Source organism: Girardinichthys multiradiatus, chromosome 2 (genome assembly GCF_021462225.1).
Source record: "Girardinichthys multiradiatus isolate DD_20200921_A chromosome 2, DD_fGirMul_XY1, whole genome shotgun sequence".
Lineage (NCBI taxonomy): Eukaryota > Metazoa > Chordata > Actinopteri > Cyprinodontiformes > Goodeidae > Girardinichthys > Girardinichthys multiradiatus.
The window spans coordinates 12,605,221-12,625,561 of NC_061795.1; the positions used below are offsets into that span (position 1 = coordinate 12,605,221).

The 20,341-nt window shown below is 44.5% G+C and overlaps 1 protein-coding gene across 1 annotated transcript in view; it reads right to left on the reverse strand.

Moving 5' to 3' along the window:
* Window positions 1–214: 214 nt before the first annotated feature.
* Window positions 215–20,341, reverse strand: part of znf277 (zinc finger protein 277) — a 54,845-nt gene continuing 34,718 nt past the window's right edge. The window contains exons 7-12 of the mRNA XM_047348842.1: window positions 5,836–5,968; window positions 2,259–2,326; window positions 1,978–2,074; window positions 1,792–1,834; window positions 842–1,016; window positions 215–715 (exon numbers count right to left, since the gene is read on the reverse strand). Of these exons, the coding sequence (XP_047204798.1) occupies window positions 520–715; window positions 842–1,016; window positions 1,792–1,834; window positions 1,978–2,074; window positions 2,259–2,326; window positions 5,836–5,968 (712 nt within the window). The 3' untranslated portion in view covers window positions 215–519. The remainder of the gene's footprint in view (window positions 716–841; window positions 1,017–1,791; window positions 1,835–1,977; window positions 2,075–2,258; window positions 2,327–5,835; window positions 5,969–20,341) is intronic.

Here is a 20,341-nt window from a genome sequence, read left to right on the forward strand (position 1 = left end):
CAAGCTGATTCATTACCATTTCATTGTCATCAAGCTGGGATCAAAATGCAGCGACACTGTTTTGTATTTCACATGTGGAATTTGTCCTACATCATGCTTCCAAATCTAATCCAGTTTTTGATAAGCTTCATGGCATTAAACTACATTTGAAGGAACAGAAGTTACATATACAGGTAAATCTCAATTTGTTCCATTTAGTGTTACAATAAGAACATTTATTTTTAATATATTTTATTTATTGAGAACTGCCTGTACAATCAGAGACACACACATTAGGAGCAGAATATTTTTTAGAACTGTATTGAAGTATTTAGTACTGCGTTCAGAGAAAAAAAAGTCAGCTTGTTCATTTGGCTTGTTTATTAAAGTCCTGGGTGTTGGTGGAACTTTTCACAGCTCCAGGATGTTTCTCCCCATCTGTGAGAAACATATGCTGTCGCGTGTCTACATATTCTGATGGGTCTGAACACAAGTTTGATCCAAAACACACAATCCAAAAAAATAATAATTACAAGGACTCTATCCATCCTCCTTTCTGCAGGGGCCACTGTCCTTCAGCAGCTGGTTGAGGATGCTGTTCTGTTTTAGCGCTCTTAGGTTGGATATGTCCTCTGCAATTACTGGTATGTCCTCACTGTGACATGTCTCATCTTCTTCATCGCTGTCACACAGCGTAAATAGAAGGCCATCGTTCTCATATGTTGGGAAATAATATCTGCAAATCACAGATTGAGAACAGAGCTTTACATGAGTTTGAACATGTGTACCTTCCAATGCTAAGTGCAGACAGCTAACTGATGAATTCACCAGCAAAAAGACAGATGGAAAAAGTGGGACCCACTGTGGCTGGTCCCAGGCGGACATCTGTGGCAGTTTCATCAGGTGCCCCATAGAGATGATATGGTCCAACATGTCTGCTCTGGAGTCGAACTTCTCCTGGCAGCCATAGCAACGGCACTGGTGGATCTGCCGCCGAATGAAGTTGACCAGCTTCACCTGCTGGTAGAACCCAAGATCTGAAAGACGAGAAATGAGGACAGGATAAGGAGACGGACACTAGTCTTATTCACCAAGTGATAAACTGTCTTCCTGTTTTATACATCCCAGCTTTAAAACCAAATGTTTAATTACCAGTTTGTACACAAGTCATCTGTTCCGTCCTAAACAAATGATATAAAAAAAGATTAAACTGTTTTTTGGAAAACAGAACCATTTCTAGAAAGTTTTTTATTAGTACAACTGCAACTGACGGTGCCAACTTTATGGCTAATGAAGCATAAATATGCCTTTATGCTGAAAACATATGCTCCATCTGACCCAGCAACATTTGCCCAGATCTGAAGCCACAATTGTCAAATATTGACCAGCAGTGCATTTTATTTTAGAAGTTGTATATGTTTTCCTGAGAAATCCTAGAGATGGTTCTTAAAACGTTTTGGCTCTTTGTGCAAAACCTTGGTCAGCAATTATAGGAAAGGTTTGATTGCTGTAATGCCAATAAATATTTTTCCACTACAGTGATGGGCCCCCAAATTTAAACATGGCTCAGATAATCATACAACCTAGGGCCTGCTCTAATTGTTTCACAGGAAGCTCAAAAGTTGGGATATCATTATCACACCTAAACATGGCAATTGTTGCTGCAGCAGTTTACCTCATTGTATGGCAAACAGCAAGTGATTAAAACTGACCAGCTTCCACCTGGCTTGATGCCTTAAAGTTACTCCAGCAAGTTTCATGGTGTCTAGTAGCTACTTAGTGATTATTGCCAGTTACAAATATTTTACTTACTGAGCTCCATCTTCAGGTTAGGAAGGTCAAAGCCATGGGAATCCTACAAAAAAAAAAAAAGAAATCAGACAACAAATTCAGGAATCCCATCACAACGGTGTTCAGTATGCAGAGCAAAAAAAAACAAAAAACTGCTTTCTTTCCTTTTAGAAAATTAACCTACATATTTTTATACACATACTTTACCTTCATGTGTGTATAAATCAGATGCAATGTCTCTGACTGATGATCACAGAAGAGACAAACAGCAGAGACAGGATGGGCTTGCCAGTCCGACCATTCACTGTTGACAACATATATGATATCAGAGGGCAGGGGCAAGTGCAACATGTTTGATGTAGAGGTGGATATACAAAACTAATTTAACCTTCAGTATCCAAATGTTCAGATACTATTAGAAAAAACTGGGTGTCATAGATGTGGGCTGAGATGTTAACCTTCATGTAGATTTAGCTGCGAATACTTACTCGTCTTCACCATCTACCAGCTCCCGGTCATCTTCACTCTGAACCTCCTCCCAGGTTTTTCCCAGTTCCTTACAAGAGAAGAGACAGCGATGAGAAAAACTACCCTCCAATGCAGTGCCTCATTCATTAACAGCTGAATTCAAGAGCAAAAGGCAAGATTCTGGAAATTTGTTCTGGAAGTAGTTAAAATGGATGAATTGATAGACAATGACAAAAGGCAAACCTTGCCCAGATTAGAGAGACCAGGGAACCTTCTTAGAGCATGGCTTGGTTGGGAGCACGCTGGCAAGTCCCTGGGGGTTGATCCATGATTCCTTGGGCTTGGCCTGGCCTGGCCTGGCTCAGCCCAAAGAAGCTGAAAGCCCCTTACACTTGTGTGGAGGAACATCAGGATTGGTGCTATCCCTGCTTAGTGGCAGGTGAGGAGGGAGCCTTAGCATACCAATTCTCACCATTGAAATGTGGTTTTGGAGACATGGAATGTCACCTCACTGACAGGTAAAGGGCCAGAGCTGGTGTGTGACGTTGGCATGTCCAGCCAGACATAGCTGGACTCACATCAATGCACACCTTGGGCTCTGGAATCTGACTCCTGGAGAATTGGGTTCCAGAAAGAGGCTTGGCGAATTTTCTAGGGAAAGACACGGGTGTGGGGATACTGCTGTGATCGGGTGATCTTCCAGTTTACATTCACACCTCAGTAAGTATTTTTTTTTGTCTTAAGGAAAGTTGGGAAAATGGAAGCAGAATGGGCCATATTCAGGACATTTGTTGCAGATGCAGCTTCCAGGAGGTGTGGCTTTAAGGTTATTGGCACCCCTTGAGTCAGGCTGAAGAAGGTCCTCAAGGCTTGGTTCACTTCTGTCAGTGTCCCCCTGGGCAGCTGTGGCTACAATGTAGCTTACCTCTGTCAGTATGTGTATGCGAATGGGTGGATGACTGAATGTAGTGTGAAGCGCTTTGAGGTCTCTGGGTACTTCATAAAGCGCTATGCAAGTACAAGCCATTGGTTGTCCTGAGGGACTCCTGAAGTAACTGTAAGGTACCGAGTTACCATAAAGCATGCATCTTCTATAGTTGCAAAACACGGGAGTGGTACGAATTTGGAGAGGCTATGCTATGAAGAAAAGCCTTTGGTTGCTCTCAAAGAAGTTTTAGAAAACTGTTTGGTAACTCAAACATGAAAAACAAGGACCATCGAAAACAGTTGTTTGGTAGCAACTGTGGACCCAAACTGAGGATATTGTTGGGTAGAGGAGAAAGCACTTTGAGAATCTCCTGTTTTAGGTCACCAAGTCCTCCATGGATGAGATTTGGCCTAAGTTGCTGAAAGCTCTGGATGTAATTATTTTAATGACTTGAGTCACTCCCCAAGCTTAATAGGTTTTTGAGGAAGTTAGATAATTGAATTAGTGACCCTGAGTGTCATACACGTTCCACCCAATGCTTGTACTCCCTGATACATATAGCTAAAACCACAGATTTTAAAAGGGGAAAGTTATAATGTTTCGTAAAGAAAGATGACAGATTAATAGCACTTAAAGGGAGTTATTTTTTTGTTTCTGAATCACAAAACATGCAAAAAACATTAGTACACATCTCTAGTAACAATGCTTTTGATAAATCGAGTAAACAGTTAATTAATGATTAATAATGTAAATTAACAAACTTAAAGAACTAAAAGGGCAAAAAGTAGCGGGAAAAATCCCCACTGCAGTTATTTTTCCTTGGAACAGACTGTGGAACTGGCTAAACATTTTTATTCAGTCTACTTTGGGATACAAACATCACATGAATGGTGAATCATTTGTTTCTACGAAACTACGGGGAACTTGGGGTATTATAAGCAGCATCAGGCAAGGAGAGCAGCTAACTGCCACACGAGTGGAAGAGTGAGTGAGTGGTAGTCCTAGAAACGTTAAGGAGATATTGAGCTGGATTGAGTTACGGAGACAGTGATTATTTCGTTCTTTAGTGGTGCTTGGCTATTGAGCAATTGTTTCATTCAAAGTTCATTGCAGGGAGGGAAACTGTGAGTTGAGTTGCTTTTCCCACAAGGCAGATACAGAGGTTAAGTTGAAATATCTGTATGAATACACAGTTACAATAGCAGTTGCAAAATTTCATATTGTGTAGGTTTCTCTTCTTTGCAGTTGGCTAACTAGCAATAGCAGGAACAAGTCAGGAAGCGAGATAATAGAAATTCCCACATCGGTAAAGTGACTTAGGACTCCCACATACTGGAGTTAGTCAAGCCGCCATGGTTGTCATGCCTCTTTCGCATGCTGGACTAGGAAAACACTGTAAGAGTGGCAGACTGAAGTTGTGGACCCAGTTTGTAAGAAAGGGGCCAACCTTCTCCAAAGTATGGGGTAATTTGGTTGGCCTTTAAGGGCTATCAGATCCTTGTATTTCCAAAGCAGGAGCTGTGTCCACATTTTCAGCACAAAGTCGAACTTGTTAAGAGTGTGCGTTGAACTCCACCAAGGGTGCCCCTCTTGTCCCTGAACCTCTTTGTAGTGTTAATGGACAGGATCATAAGGTGTAGTCATGGAAAGAACCACAGGGTCTTGCTTTTTGGAGATGATGTGGTTCTGTCAGCTTCTTCAGGCCATGACCTTAAGCATTCATAGAAGCGGTTTGCAGCTCAGTGTGAAGCTGCTTGGAGGAGAATTAGCTTCTCCAAATCTGAGGCCATAGTTTTTGGATTGGGGCTGCATCAACAATAATGCAGGCACGGCTCTGGTGTGTTGTGGTGAAAACAGAGCTGAGTCAGAAAGCAAAGCTTTCTATTTACTTCTGTCTATATTCAGAACCTAACATGTATTCATAAATTATGGACCATGACTGAGACAATGAGATCCTGGATACATGAGGCTGAATTTAAAGAGAGTGATGTGCTCTTTGAACTGGTGGTAGCTCCAAGTAGATGTGCTGCCTATAAGCATCAAAACATAAATATTGGGGATCTAATCACGATACCTCCTGGACACCTTTGTTTGGAAGTTTTCTAGCCATGATTTACTAAGAGGACCCCCAAGGGAAGACCAAAAACTGGCTACATTTAGAACTGGATAATTTATAGCTTTTGGCTTTGGGAAGCCTTTGCCCAGCAAGACTTTTGACATCATTCAGGGGGATTCAGAGGGATGTCTGGATTTCCCCCAAGCACCCATGTACCCCTGTGACCAGATCTGTGATAAGCAGAAGACAATGGATGGATAGATAGTTTGAGAGGGTAGCCTGTGTGACTCATCCATAACATTGTTAAACCTGACTAGTGAAGGAAAAAACATTTTTTGTCAAGTTAAACACAAGGAATGTAAATATATACCATATGGAGACAGCTTAATAATGACTATGAATCACCCAGCACATCAATTACTGCTTTTTCTGGATTTTCTTTAGACTGGAGTGGTCAGAACGAATGAAATTGGTCCAAGGAAGGATTACCAAAGAGTTGGGGAGAAACATACAAGTGGAAGGCTGGGAGATGTTGTCCATCTCAACAAAAGTCAAAAAGTCTTTTCAAAGCCTATAATATTGTAGCCTTCTCAATGAAAGTCTTTTTATTTACCAGGTAGTTGATGACATAGAAGCGGTCATATTCATGGTTGTTGGCATTGATGCGACGATGAGCTTTCTTCCTCATATGATCCTTTAGTGTGGTTTTATCTCGGAATATCTTTTCACAGTACAAACACTGCAGGCTGAAACAGGAAAGAAAACAGATCCTCAGAAATTGTTTGTACCATTTGGCAACGTAAAAGAAACTAAAAATACTTTTTAAAGGTAGGGGACAATCGTTACTAAGCTGAAATGTGACAAATAGTACACAGAGATGACAGCAATAATTTATGGTAATGCTGGGACTTTAAAGCTGCAATACCTAACTTTTGTAAACATGTATTTTTGTTAACTTTTTTTTTAACACTGTCACTAGGTCCTGACAGTACAATATTAGACAAATATGTGAAAAAAAAATCTAGCTCCTCCAAATGGTCCAACTGCCATTTGCAGAAATACACCGCTCCTGGTCAGAAACAACCAATCAAAGCCAGGCTGGATGTCTGAACGCTCAAGTACACACTGCTTACACCCTTCCCCCACACAGTGCATACACAGTTCATGCTTAAGATTGCAATGTTCTGCAGCTGCGTTAATGTCTGTGCTAATGATTTAAGAACCAAGTTTGTAGTCCAAGTATGGGCAGGTCATAGTCAATGTAAAGCATAATGATGCTTCTTCCCTGCCAGTGAATGTGCCATAGCCGTTAATCCGCTGTCTTCGGTGTCCCTGCTTACTAGCTTGCATGTTCACAACAGCCTTTGCTTTTTTCTGTCATGCCACTGTATAGTTGATGTGGAACAGCCCAGTAGGTTGCAGTAATGCACCAAGACTTCCATTACCAGCTGAGAAGACAACGCACAGGAGTTATATCGGTCAACTAGAAAGTTCTAGAACGTTTGGTGAAAAATGATGGAATACTACTTTTTCACAACAACTATTCAGAGAGGCTACCTTGTCAAGGTACTCGCAACTAGCCCTCTTCTGAGCACTTTTCAAATGGACTTTGAGATTTGTGGGTTTTTATTCCACATATTTCATCACCTATTTGTACTACAAGACACATGCTTCATCTCTCTCGCAGTCATACTATGGTGCTTTCTCCTAACTTTTGTTGTCATTTTGCTGGCTAGCATGCCAAACAAAAATGTAATTAATAGAGACCACTTAACTATTAATAGAGACCACAGTTCCAACAGCTGAGATAAATTGCTCATGTGGAAAAAGTTTGAAAGGCTTATAAATTGCTAAACACCGAAACAAAGGGCCTTATACCTTTATATATATCTATAAATCGCTTGTACACAGAGAGCTGTGCCAAAAACAATGAAGAGAGAGTCCGAGGAGACGGAAGAAGCTGTTTTAACTCCACTGTGTGGGAAGAACTCTTCTCATTTGGAGAACATTGACAGCATCATGGACTACATTAACTTCTGTGTGGACAACACCACGCCCCTCATGAAAGTATGGCGTTTCTCCACTAACAAGGCCTGGATCAACTCTGAAATAAAGGCTTTCTTCAAGAAGACAAAGGCCTTTAGATCAGAAAAAAATGAGGAGCTGAGAGCTGTACAGAAGGAACTGAGAAAGAAAAACGGTTAAAAAAATGAAAAAGATGATAGAGGACCAGCTGCAGTAGAACCACACCAGTAGGGGTTGGAAAAGCCGGAAAGTTTCAGGCCACAAACCAAACTGAGGCTGTAGGAAATATAGGGTGGGTGAAAAAGCTGAATCAGTTCTTGAACATGTTTGATAAGACACTCACCCCTCCCCCAGCATCATGGAATACATTTTCTTTCTTTTTTTTAAGACTTTTTGGCACTAGAGGCCTTTGTTTTTCATTTTTCAACAGTAGGCAGAAAGGAAAGAGGGGGAGAGAGGGGGGAAGACATTTGGCAAAGATCGCTGGGTCCGGGACCAGAACCCAAGATGGCCGCATCGAGGACTATAGCCTCTATTTATGATTGCACGTTTAACCCCTACACCACCAGCACCGCAGCCATGGAATACATTTTCAACATAAGCCTAAAGCTGGGAAAAATACAACAGCTGTGGAAGACTTCCAATGTGTTATCAGTGCCTGTACATGCAAGGGACCTCAGCAGCTACAGGCCAGTAGCACTGAATTGAATCTGATGAAGACCCTCGAGAGGTTGGTCCTCACCAACCTCGCCTCCTGGTGAGGTCTTCAATGGATCTGATGCATTTAACCTCTCAGCATGGCACGGGGGTAGATGATGGCCATCATCTACCTCCTGGACCACGCTTTAGCCCACGTGGAGAAGCCTGGAAGCAAACGTGAAGATCATATTCTTTGATTATGCCATCCAGCCTGGACTTCTGAAGGGCAATCTAGAGCTGTCACAAGTGGCCCACCATCTGTCCCAGGACTGGACTGGACTACCTCAATGGACACTTGCAGTAGGTGAGGACACTACACCATGTCTCTGATAGGCTGGTCTGAAGTATGGGGCCCCCACAGAGAATTGTGGTGGCAGCGCTCCTGTCACCTTTTACATTGCACACTTCTCCATCAACTCCCTAGGTTGCAATCTACAAATGTTTTTGGTCAGATGACTGCCATAGTCGGGCTCATCACAGGTGAGGACGACTCAGAGCACAGTCAGTGGACACAGGAGTTTGTCAACTGATGCCAGCAGAACTACCTCCTGATCAACGCTTTTAGCTTCAGATCAGCGCTACAGAGCGCCATGTGCTGAAACCAGCCGCCACAGAAAGTTTCTCCCCATAGGCTGTTCCTCTAATAAACACTTGACAGTCAGAGTTCCAGAACAACACTATGCATATTTGGACTGATCCCACATTATATTCTCTTGTAAAGTCGCTTGTGTATACATACATTTAAAAATATATTTTTTATTTTCACTAATATATATAAAAAAACAAATAAACACTGAGAGCTAGGTGTACCGAAGGTAAATTCTTCTTTTGCGTCACAAACTTGGCAATAAAGCTGATTCTGAAAAGCTAAGAAGCTGGAGATGGATTTTGGACCCACCACACTGACACTGGTAAACATCCAGGGAACTGACATTGAGATAGTGGACTTTTATAGGTACCTGGGTGTTTCCCTGAACAATATATCTGGACTGGAGTCATAGCAATTTGAAGAGAGGGTCAGGGCAGACTACTGCTCAATAATTAAATCTTTTGGAGTTCAGGGGGTGGCTCCTTAAGACCTTTTTAGAGTCTATGGTGGTATCAGCCCTCTTCTATAGTGTAGTTTGTTGGTGCAGATGTTCAGCTAGAGCTAAGAGGAAGTGGTTGGATAATTTCATTAGGAAGGCCAGCTCTGTTCTAGAATGCCTCCTCAACCCAGTGCAGGTGGTAAGAGACTCAATGACTATAGCAAAAATAACCTAATTGTTGTACCCCGTCTTCCACCTCATGCATGAATGTGTTGTAGAATTGGAGAGTTCATTCAATGAAGTTTTTCCATTTCTTTTAAGGTCTTTCGTATGTTTTTTATGCATGCAGGTTTTGTACATTTTCAAAATCACCCTACTGAGTTTCACTTTCCATTTAATCTGAGTCATGCCATTTCTAATAACTAAAGTTTTTTGTAATGCTGTAGATTTACTGTACAGGTATTGTTTTTGTTTTAATAATTTTTTACCTATGTGTGTATCTGCATGCTTTCATTTGCCTTTCACTTTGTTGCTGGTACACTTGAATTTCCCCACTGTGGGACAATAAAGGATATTTCTATTCAATTCTGTCTTCATAAAGACATTTAAGTGGTCCTGCACAGTTCTGAGTGGCAAAGGCTTTTGGACAAAAACTGTTAGCCAGAGGCACATGGGAAAAACCGCCACCGCATTGCCTTTGCTCCTCAATGCAGAAGTCACTCGTTCAAGTCCCACCCTGTTGTCGTTTGCTGCATGTCTTTCCCTCTCTGTCCACCCAGCTCCCTGTCAGTCAACTAACAAAATAAAGGCCACTAATGCCATGAAACAACCCGTTATGTCGTCCATGCATTAATGGACCTGTATCTCCTACCTGATGCGGGGAAAATCTAACTGTTTGTGTGCTGGATGGCAACAATTCCTGGTGCTTCTTAATGCCTTCCATGAGATGTAGATGTCTTCCAGGGTGGGTTTGTATTGATGATGGGTTCAGCAGTATTTACGACTCACTGAAGAGACGTTTTGTTTGTTGCCAAGCTGCTACTGTTCCACAAGAAGATTGCAAAGGTCACAACACTTTTAATGGAGCAGAAGTAGAAAAAGTGTTCTGAGGAATTGCTAACACTGAAAATCGTACTTCCGTTTAGATATCAGCCATTTCGATCACTTCTGGTGGAACCCTGCACCCTATTTCTTTTAGCGGTAGCTGCTTCAGCTAGAGCAAGGACTGAAAATCCTACTTCCGTTTAGATATCAGCCATTTCGATCACTTCTGGTGGAACCCTGCACCCTATTTCTTTTAGCGGTAGCTGCTTCAGCTAGAGCAAGGTACAATAGAGTACTTGTTTTTTTCCATTTTCCTGATGAGGAGTTAAGAAGACAATAGATTGTAGCTATCAACAGGGAAAACTTTCCCATAAAAGCTCACACTTACATGTGTAACCAGCATTATAAACCTGAGGGTATTCAAGAGCGAGCCTCAGAAATATTTCCTTCCAATTCCAAGACCGGGTATATGGGAGAGAAGGCAAACACTGCCGCAAGATGACAGCAGAGAGGAGGATAACACAACAGATAATTGAACTGTAATCATCCTGAAGGAACACGACTATGCCTCTCCCTCAGACCGTCCAGTGATGGATTTGGTGTTGGAGGAAAACAATACTCTCCGGGAAGAAATCCGCCAGCTACAGAAACACGTTTAGAGCCTAATGCTGAAGCAGTAGTTCGGCATTCACCATTTTGCTTCCACTGATAAGGACATTAGATTTTACACAAAAGCACACTCCTTCTACTCCTGCATACTTTGTGCCATTTCAACAGCTCAACTTTAAAAATATTCAGCCCTTTCAGGACATTCCAGCAATGACATTTGGTATTTATACCTTTTATACTTAAAAATATTCAGCTTTTTATGTTTTTTTTTGCTCCTATTGAAGTTAATGGAAAACGACAAAAATTCCACTAAAATGTCACTGTTTTTGCCATTTAACTACTTCTGCATACTTTCAGCTAGAAACAGCATTCAAAATGCTTTCACAACCTTCTGCTATTTTTGTATTATTCAACTTTTTAAAATCTTTTACAGTTTTTCAACAATTTTGGTTAAACCTTTATTACACTTTTTCAGATTTTCAGTTTTGTAATGTAATCCAATCACTGAATTCATCAGTTGCTAGAGTGTACACTAACTTTTTGAATAACCTGAGAAAGGACGAACAAACTCTCCTCACTCGCCCAATTTTCACTTGACCTATACAAATTATACATCAAAACGTAGGAATCTCTTTCGCAATTAAGAAAATTTCATTCTCATAGACGTGGGACAAGCAGTTTTCCAGCAACATGCCCCAAAGCAATCCAAAGTCAACACACCTTGAATAGGTCCACCTATAGGAATTTCAAAAAAAAGTCAGAGCAAAAAATCTTTAAACTCACGTTTTCGAAATGCCGCCTCTCGTAAACCGTTCGAGGTAGAGACATGAGGCTTGTGCAGATTTATCTTCAGACATTGCTGGTGCTCACAGTGAAGGAATTTCTTTGAAGGCACCAGCTTTTATCTGCCAGTTTTCAGCTACAAAATTCAGCTTACAGCATACACACTGCATTTTCACAGGACATACAATTTTTTCTTGTTAAGCTAATGGTGCTGAATAGGCTATGCTAGCATTTTCAATTTTCACCACAAGTGTTTATATCTTACTCCCAAGCATTATTTTACAGCACTTTGTGGCCAGTTCTCTCCTCAGTCTGTGCTGGCTTCAGCAAGTTGTACATAAAACCAACTACTTAGTGTTTATATTACAGACCGTATTAAATAGGCCAGACAAAAACCTGCATAACCCGAGTGCCCCTGCCAGTACAGAGGGCAACAGTATTTTCGCCAGAAAATCCTTCCATCATTCCATTCCAGTAACGTCAAAAACACATAATCCTATTCATACAAATAGCCTATCAAATTAAAGACCAAGTTTTTCTCTTTTCGTAGGCATAAGTGTTATTGCCCTACATTAAATAAAATAAAAAAAAGAAAGAAAATAACAGAACGTGGGTTACGTACTGTAACCCCAGATTTTATGAGTATAGGTGCAGCCCTTTATGAGCTTATCCCTTTGCGCGCAGCGCAGCACTGAAAACTTTAGTCCACGCCCACCTGCTGTGTGGGCCCCACCCCAGTCCATATAAATTATGGTGAGACCGGACAAACGGCTCCCAAATAGCTTTTTCTTCAGCCATTCAGGAACCAGTGAGGCCCAGAGCTTAAAGGGCTGCGCCTATACTCATATAATCTGGGGTTACAGTACGTAACCAACATTCTATTTCGTATAGGCTTCGCCCTTTAAAGGCTATTGCTAGTGGGTTAAAGGCGAAGCAGGATGTAGTCTATGCCTCACTGGGTCCATCCAGACCACAACTGAAACATCTGCTCGCATAAATGAAACCAAACTCAGCCTTCTGAATGCGTAATTACGCACTCCAAGCGTCCTGCGCATCACAATGAACAGAGAAGAATATCTCTGGTCAGGTAAAAGGCTGAGATAACAGACCTGCTGCTGTAAATAGGAAAACGAAGGTTACGAACTGTAACAGTGTAACAATGAGCAGAGCAGGTCAAAAAATCTCCAGGCGGGAACGTGGAGACAGATCAGCAACTGGATCATGCGTAATGATGCAGCATCATAACCTCATGTGCCAGAGACAACACAACAGAGGAGAATAACCTCTGTTCACACGGAGGCTTAATAAATTACAGCCGCAGTGACAATAACAGCAGAAGTCACAAACCGTGGCTGATAATAAATATTATGGCACCCTGTGTCTGCATGCAGGAAGAGTGACTCAATAATAAACACAATGAAATAATAATCCTTCTGTCAGAACCCTGAGAACAGAATGAGTCATGGAGAAACCTGACATCTCACAGGTAGAAACGAATAAATGAACATGGAGATGACCGTGAGGCTGCTGTGCAAATGTCCTCCACTGTCATTCCTCCATGCAGAGCCGTGGAGGATGAAATCCCCCTGATTGAATGAGCTCTGAGATTCTCTGGAGGATCCAATCCAGAGGAAATATAAGCCTCTGAAATAGCCTCACACAGCCAATGTGAGAGGCGCTGGACAGATAGAGGACGTCCTGCAGAGTTTTCTCTGTAATGCACGAACAGACGCTGGGAGCGACGAGGTGCAGCCGTGCGCGCTACATAACGTGAAAGCACGTGCACGGGACAGAGGAGATGAGAGGTGGCCTCCTCTTCAGAGTTATGAGGAGGAGGATAAAAGCTATCCAGAGTTATCACATTCGATCTGAACGAACTCGTGATGCTTTTAGGTATAAAAGCGGGGTTAGCACAGCTGAGCTGCAATCGGCTCGTATTCTGAGACATGAAGGAGCGACAGAGAGCACAGATAAATCGTTCACTCTCTCTGCAGATGTCAGAGCTAACAGCAGGGCTGTTTTAAAAGACAGAATTTTAAGTGGAGCCTGATCTAAGGGCTCAAATGGGGCTTTAACCAGTGCGCACAGGACGAGTGCTAAATCCCACTGAGGGACTAGGGGGCGTGACACGGGTCTGTGTCTACATACACCCCGCAGAAAACGCTTCATCAGCGGGTGGTTAAAAACCATTCTGTCACCAAAACCCTCATGACAGGAGGAAATAGCTGCAGCATATGTTTTAATGGTGCTGAAAGCTAAATTTCTGTTCATCAGCTGCTGGAGGAATGACAGCACGCAGCCTAATGAACATGAAAAGGGCTCCACGTCTTTCTCTGCGCACTAGTGCTGAAAAGCTGCCCACTTTGATGCATATGACGCTGTGGTAGAGGCGGCTCGTGCGCCCTGGATCATGCGGGAGACCCAGCCTCTCTAAGCGCTCCCGTTCAGCGGACAGACCCAGAGACGCTGACCTAACTCTGGGACGCTCCTGATCGCCCCTCCTGCCTGGAGGAGTGCATCCTCTCTCCATGGCAGCTGCCATGGGCGACCTGACACCAGCTGCTGCAGGCTCAGAAACCATGGCGCGCTTTTGCGCTCGGGGGCTACAAGAATCACTGAGAGCTGTTCCTCTAGGACTCGATCCAGGAGCCGCGGGATCAGCAGGCTGTGAGCAAAGGCGTCCACTCCTAACGGTGTATCCTCCCGTGGGCTCAGTGAGAACCACAACTGGCATTGTGCGTTTTCCTGTGTGGCGAAAAGCTCCACTGCCGCTTTCTCAAATCTGCTCCAGATCTGAACAATCAGCTCGGGGTGGAGACTCCAGTCCCCGGGACGAGGACCACCTCTGGACATGATGTCCGCTCCTCTGTTCAGGACGCCGGGGAACTGCTCTGATGGAGAGCACGTTCATGCGTGCCCAGCGCAGCAGCCTTCTGGAAATGTTTAGCAGCTGAGCCAAGCGCACACCCCCCTGGCGATTTATGTAGGCTGCTACCACTCTGTTGTCTGTGTGGATCAGAACATGCTGATCCTGCAGCAGAGGAGCAAAATGCTGTGTCACCTTCCACACTGTGAGAAGCTCCAGAACGTTTATGTGGAGAGACATGTGGTCTGGCCACTGTGTTCCCACCGCCTGAGACTGACACGTCCCTCCCCATCCCGACAGGGATGCGTCTGTGAACTGCATCACGTGAGACGTGTGATGCAGGTCTGCTAAGGGGAACTCCCTTTGACGATGCGGGGATTACCCCAATGGGCCAGGTCGGGTCCCACTGAAGGAGGGACTGAGATCATCCGCCTCTTCTGACACACAGGATTTATGCGCAGGCAGATGAACCATCTCTGAAGATGTCTCATATGGAGCAGACCCAGCGGAACAACCACGTGAGCCGCTGACATCATTCCCAGTAATCGCATAAGTGACAGAGCTGTCACTACGCTGTGAGGATTGACATGGCGGAGAAGCGCTGACAGCGCGTCTGCTCTTGGCTGTGAGAGCCGGACTCTCATTGTGGCTGAGTTGAACTCCACCCCCAGATAAACGATCATACGGGATGGGAAAACAGCTTTTTTGTCAGTTTATGGAAACCCCAGGACTGTCAGAACGCCTTTGTCTGTACCGCCGCTTCCTCTCTGGACCGAGCCAGCAAAAGCAGGTTGTCCAGATAAAAGAGGATTCTCATCCCTGCCGAGCGCAGCGGCTGCAACGCCATCTTCACACACGTGCGTGGGGCGAGAGAGTAATCGAACGGCAGGCGGTTGTACTAATATGAGATCCCCTGATAAGCGTAACGCAGATATTTGCGGTGTTTCGGGATGATGGGGATGAGAAAATAAGCATCCTTCAGATCTATGGAGGTGAACCAATCGTTCTGGCGAACGTTCTCCATCACCTGTCTGACTGTCAGCATGTGGAAACGTCTCTCCATGATCGCTTTGTTGGACAGGGACAGATCGAGAATCGGTCTCATTCCTCCTGTTTTCTTGGGAACCAGAAAATATTGAGAATAAAACCCTGTGTTTTCCTCCCCGTGAGGAACCATGGAAATGACGTTTTTTATCAGGAGTTCCAGCAGTTCTGACATAAGAGCGGAGCTCTGCTCCGGGGAGGACAGGACTGTCTCCAAAATCCCTCTGAACGGTCGGGGGTGTGACAGGAACTGCAGCGTGTAACATCTGCTGATCAATCTGTCCATCCACCTGTCCAGGGAACATACGCGCCCCCACTCTGACTAGTGCTCTGAGAGCGGGCGCGGATTTATCTGTCGTGCCATGGTGCTCATGGATACGAGCCAGGCTAGAGCCCCTAGCGCCGTTACCCGATTCGCATTCTGATCGGAGGTAACCAATGTTTTACACATCCCCCCCACCAGTAATTTCTTAAATCTCCACCGTGACTCCTGTGGAGGGTTGGACCAGGGTGCATGCAAACTGCCGACCTCTGCGATGCTGCTGTGGCTGAGTAGAAGGAGCAGTGGGCGGAGGAACTTGGGGAGCCACGACAGAGCCATGGAGCGTCATCGACCGGTGGTATGGGAGGAACGGACGCCGGAGCGACTAAGAGACCCATGTCTCCTGAGTTCAAGTTCAAGCTCCTCTTGAGAGGTCTGCATCTTCCCCAGCACAGACTGGAAATGAGGCCCGAACAGCCCATCCGGACTGATCGGTCCCTCCAGTAACTCTCTTTTAAAGTCATTGGGAATGGAGGAGGACAGCCGAAGCCATATCTGTCGCTGTAGCAAGGTCTGCCAGGCAGCGATGTGGGAGGAGCACACAGCCGATGCCACACAGATGTTAAGGATGGTGTCCGCAAAATTGCAGAATTCCTCCACATCTTCCAGTTTCAGCTCCATCTCCTGAGCCTTCTTGGAGATGGAGTAGGCTAAGAACCCGGTGTTGTTTGTTGACGCAGCGAACTGAGCGGCACACTGGTGGGAGCGATCTGTCAGCCTGGCCGTGATCTAATCGCTGGGGGAGGGGGGCACAGGCCGTCGTCCGATGCTCCTTGCCGACCTATCCCCAAAATCTGCCGACAGACTGGGCTCCAACGCAGGAACTGGGGGAAATCCCTGATCCATCAGGGACTCCACCCTCGTGATGGGTGTGAAGGTGGAGACCGGTGTCTCCACCTTCACACCCATCAGGGTGAAGCGGCTCGGCCGCCGCTCCCGACAGGTAAGCAGTTACCGCAGGGAAACGGGGCCAAACCAGATCTCGGCGAGTTGGATGAGCTGGGGCAACTTTTTCCGCCAGGTCATCAGTCGGATGCTGGGCTAAAGGCGCGGGAACAGGGACACCTTTAGCATTAGCTACTTTAGCAATGATATCCGGCATTGGGTAAGAAGTGCGCCAATCGCCGGAAGTGGGGTGGTCGCTGACATCGGGAGGCCCTGAGCTTGGACTGGTTATGCATCTGCCTCCGCATCCTCCGTCCGGAGGAAGGGAGTGGAGATATCAGTTGCTGTCTCCGGGGCGGAATCGTGCGATTCCCGCCCAGCATCGAAGATGCCCAATGTCTCATCGAGGGAGCATTGGTCTGCTATGGGGAATTCCCCTTCTAGCAGGGAGAAAATTGCTAGCCGCCGTTGCTTCTCCCCCAGAGGAAGACAGCAGGTGGGCGTGGACTAAAGTTTTCTGTGCTGCGCGCAAAGTGGTAAATCCACTAGCTATAGCCTTAAAGGGCGAAGCCTATATGAAATAGAACAAGCAGCCGAACAAGAGCCTCTTTTCTTGTACCCCGAAACACAGATATCTTATATTTGCTGTTTTATGGTGATAATTCGATATAAGACTAAATATTTCCACTTGCCTCCTGAAATTCATTGTCCCTGCGTTACACAGACATGATTCCTGACTTTATTTGGCTATTTTTATATCCTGCAGACACCCACTCAGTTTTATTTATTTTTTTCAATGAAGGACGTAGGCTACGTGATTTCTTAAATTAGATTAGCTTTGACAGTTCAATAGACTTCAATCACACAAGCTGATCTACAGGGGTTGGACAATGAAACTGAAACACCTGACATTTTAGTGTGGGAGAGAGAGAATTTAAGTACACCCTTTCATCAAACTTTTTGACAGGTGGGTGGGACTTCCGGTGAGGGCGGGATTTCCGGTGGGCGCCATATGGGCGCCATGTGGTTGCCATGTGGGCAGGAGGTCACGTGGTCAAGCAGGTGGTGTGTCCAAGGGGGGCGTAACAGTGGATGCTGATTGGTTGTCGTCATTAGGGGCAATACCTTAAATGAGTCAATTAAAACACAGGGGTGTGTTTGTTATAAATAGAACAAGACAAATATGGTATTATCGGAAACTGTTTGGCATCAGCACCAATTAAAAATAGAGGGGGTGTGTTTGTAAGCATTGTTAAACCTTGAATAACCCAATGAAAACTATAGGGCGTGCCTTAGTGTTTACTTTAAATACAGAGATAAAACTCTGCACTTTACATGCAGCATTCGTTGGAAAAAAAAGAACACCCGTTCAACAATGGCTAGAGTTAAGAGAGTTTATCGTCAAGCGGAGGAGAAACGCAACGCGTGCCAAGATGATGATGATGAACAAGCAACTGCATCATATACTTCCTCAACGGAGATACCTATCGGAATTCCCGTCGTGACATACTCTACCGATGATGAGGATCCAACATCAACTTCAACAACCATGGTTGAAAATCAGACCTCGGTTCGGCCAAGAGGTATGTCAGTTCTGTGCGAAACCCCAGTGACCGTCTACCAGTATTCATCCCGTGAATTGAATGCTCCTAAGAAATCAACATACTACATCTGCAGGGTACAAAGACCCCCGTTCAACACTCTGCAGGAAGAATGGTCTTTGGAGCCATATGGCCTGGTTGGCAGCTGGGGTTATATTTTCATGTATGAAATAGGAGAGCTTTGCCTGTATCAATTGGATCAAGATGAGGTATTAAATGGATCACTGGCTCTGTGTACACTCACCCACAGCGACTGGGCTGTGTTAAAGCTTGCAATCCCGCACCTTAATGATAGCCCTGAAACAGTCTCAAGGCAGGAGAGGGAGGAAGAAGAAGAAGAAGAAAATGAACTGTCTCCTCGACCTGTAAAACGGGCGAGAATGTTTCATATACCATCCGATGTTGAAATAGCTGAGAGAGAACCTCTCTTTAGCGCAGTGTGGGGGTCAAAAACCACAGCAAATGGCCGCTGGTTTTTTCGGGCAAGCAGACGCAGGAACAACCGGACGAGTCCCTCAGATCTGTTTGTGTTGGAGGCTTTCAATCAAGACTGCGGCGTATTCAAGACAATGCTGGCTCTGCCGTTTGAAGCTTGGGCAGAGAAGATGAGTGAAATTGGACATCGTCTTTCCGACCTTTTCCAAAAGTCACGAAGTTGGATCGATGTCATGTCAGTGAAAAAAACGCTGACGTTTCCTGTTTTACGTTTAGAACGAACCCTCTTCTGAGGACACGCCCCTTCCTATGATATATATACGGGGGGATAACTGCAAGCTCACAGACACTGAGAATCGTATCATGAGAATGAGTGGACCGACACCATACAGGGATCTCTACAACCACCGAGCAGAGATCCACTTCTCTCCTGAGCACGATGAAAGCTTCAACATTGGACCATATCATCCGCCTTCCCCTGACCTCTTCTCACCATCCACCTCAACATCCTCATTCTCAGAGAACCACTTCAGTCCTGCATCACCTACAGGATACAACATGAAATATCTACCGCTTTCTCCAGACCTCTGCTCACCATCACCGCTATTCATGGCTGAGTCTGTAGACGCGAATGTCCTGCCTGAAGACATGAAGGTGGTCGTGGAGGAGGAGGTAGCCACCGGCTACTCACCCTCTACCGAAGCCCCTACACAAACCCTGGGACCGATGGAGGACCCTCAGCCTTCAGCAGAGGATGAGAGTAACCAGGAGGACGAAATTGACGGTTGGTTCTCAACCACCCTCATCAATACGGTGAAAACAGCGATACTTCATTTATTCAACATAACCTCTTTGAACTATCTCAGAGAAACCTGCTATGGATGTATAACGAACCACCCAAGCCAGCGTCAACACCATTGCCTGGAGGTACTGGGGGAGGATTATTACCAAGTCAACTTTCAACACATCGTACGACGACTCGTAACCCCCAAACTCATTCCTGCTATTCAGAATCTTCTGGTACTTCGAAGCATACAAGCGGATGACTTCAGAGTGAAGACGATGGCCAAGACGGTTTTATATGAACTGAAATCGGTACAAGGCATCCACAGTGCAATAGCGCACGTTTATGATCGCATGGTCGATGAGAAACATCTCAAACAACTTAACTCTGTTTCAGAGTGCTATGGACTAACAAACTGATCTCACATGTTTGATGACTTGTTGTATCATTTATTTTTTTAGTATTCCAGTACTTTAGTTAATCTGCATTATATGATTTTTCTTCTTTTTTCTTTTTACTATTAAATACAATTAAAGTAGGAACATAGTAACCTTTCCCAAAAGTGTTGTTTAAAAGCTAGTAGTGTTTGAATTCATCTGCATTTTATCTGATTTTGTTTTCTGGTTGTTTTTTGTTTATATTAAATAAAAAAATAAATAAAATAAAAATAAGGATAAATCTACCCTCCTGTGTGTTTTTTCTCATTATTTAACAAGTAATCGGCAGAGTGAGCATAAGGCAGAGATGGCAGGAAGACGGCTGATGAAGAAAGTATATTATAGCCCTTCAAATCCGGGAAGTTTTGGGGGTGTAGATAGGCTGAGGAGGGTTATGCAAGATGAAACGGGAAAGAAGGTTGCGGTTGAAAAAGTTAAAGATTTTTTATCAGGAGAAGATACCTATACTCTACATAAACCTGCAAGAATAAAGTTCCCGAGAAACAGAGTTTTTGTCACCAGACCATTGAGGCAGTTCCAGGCTGATCTCTGTGACA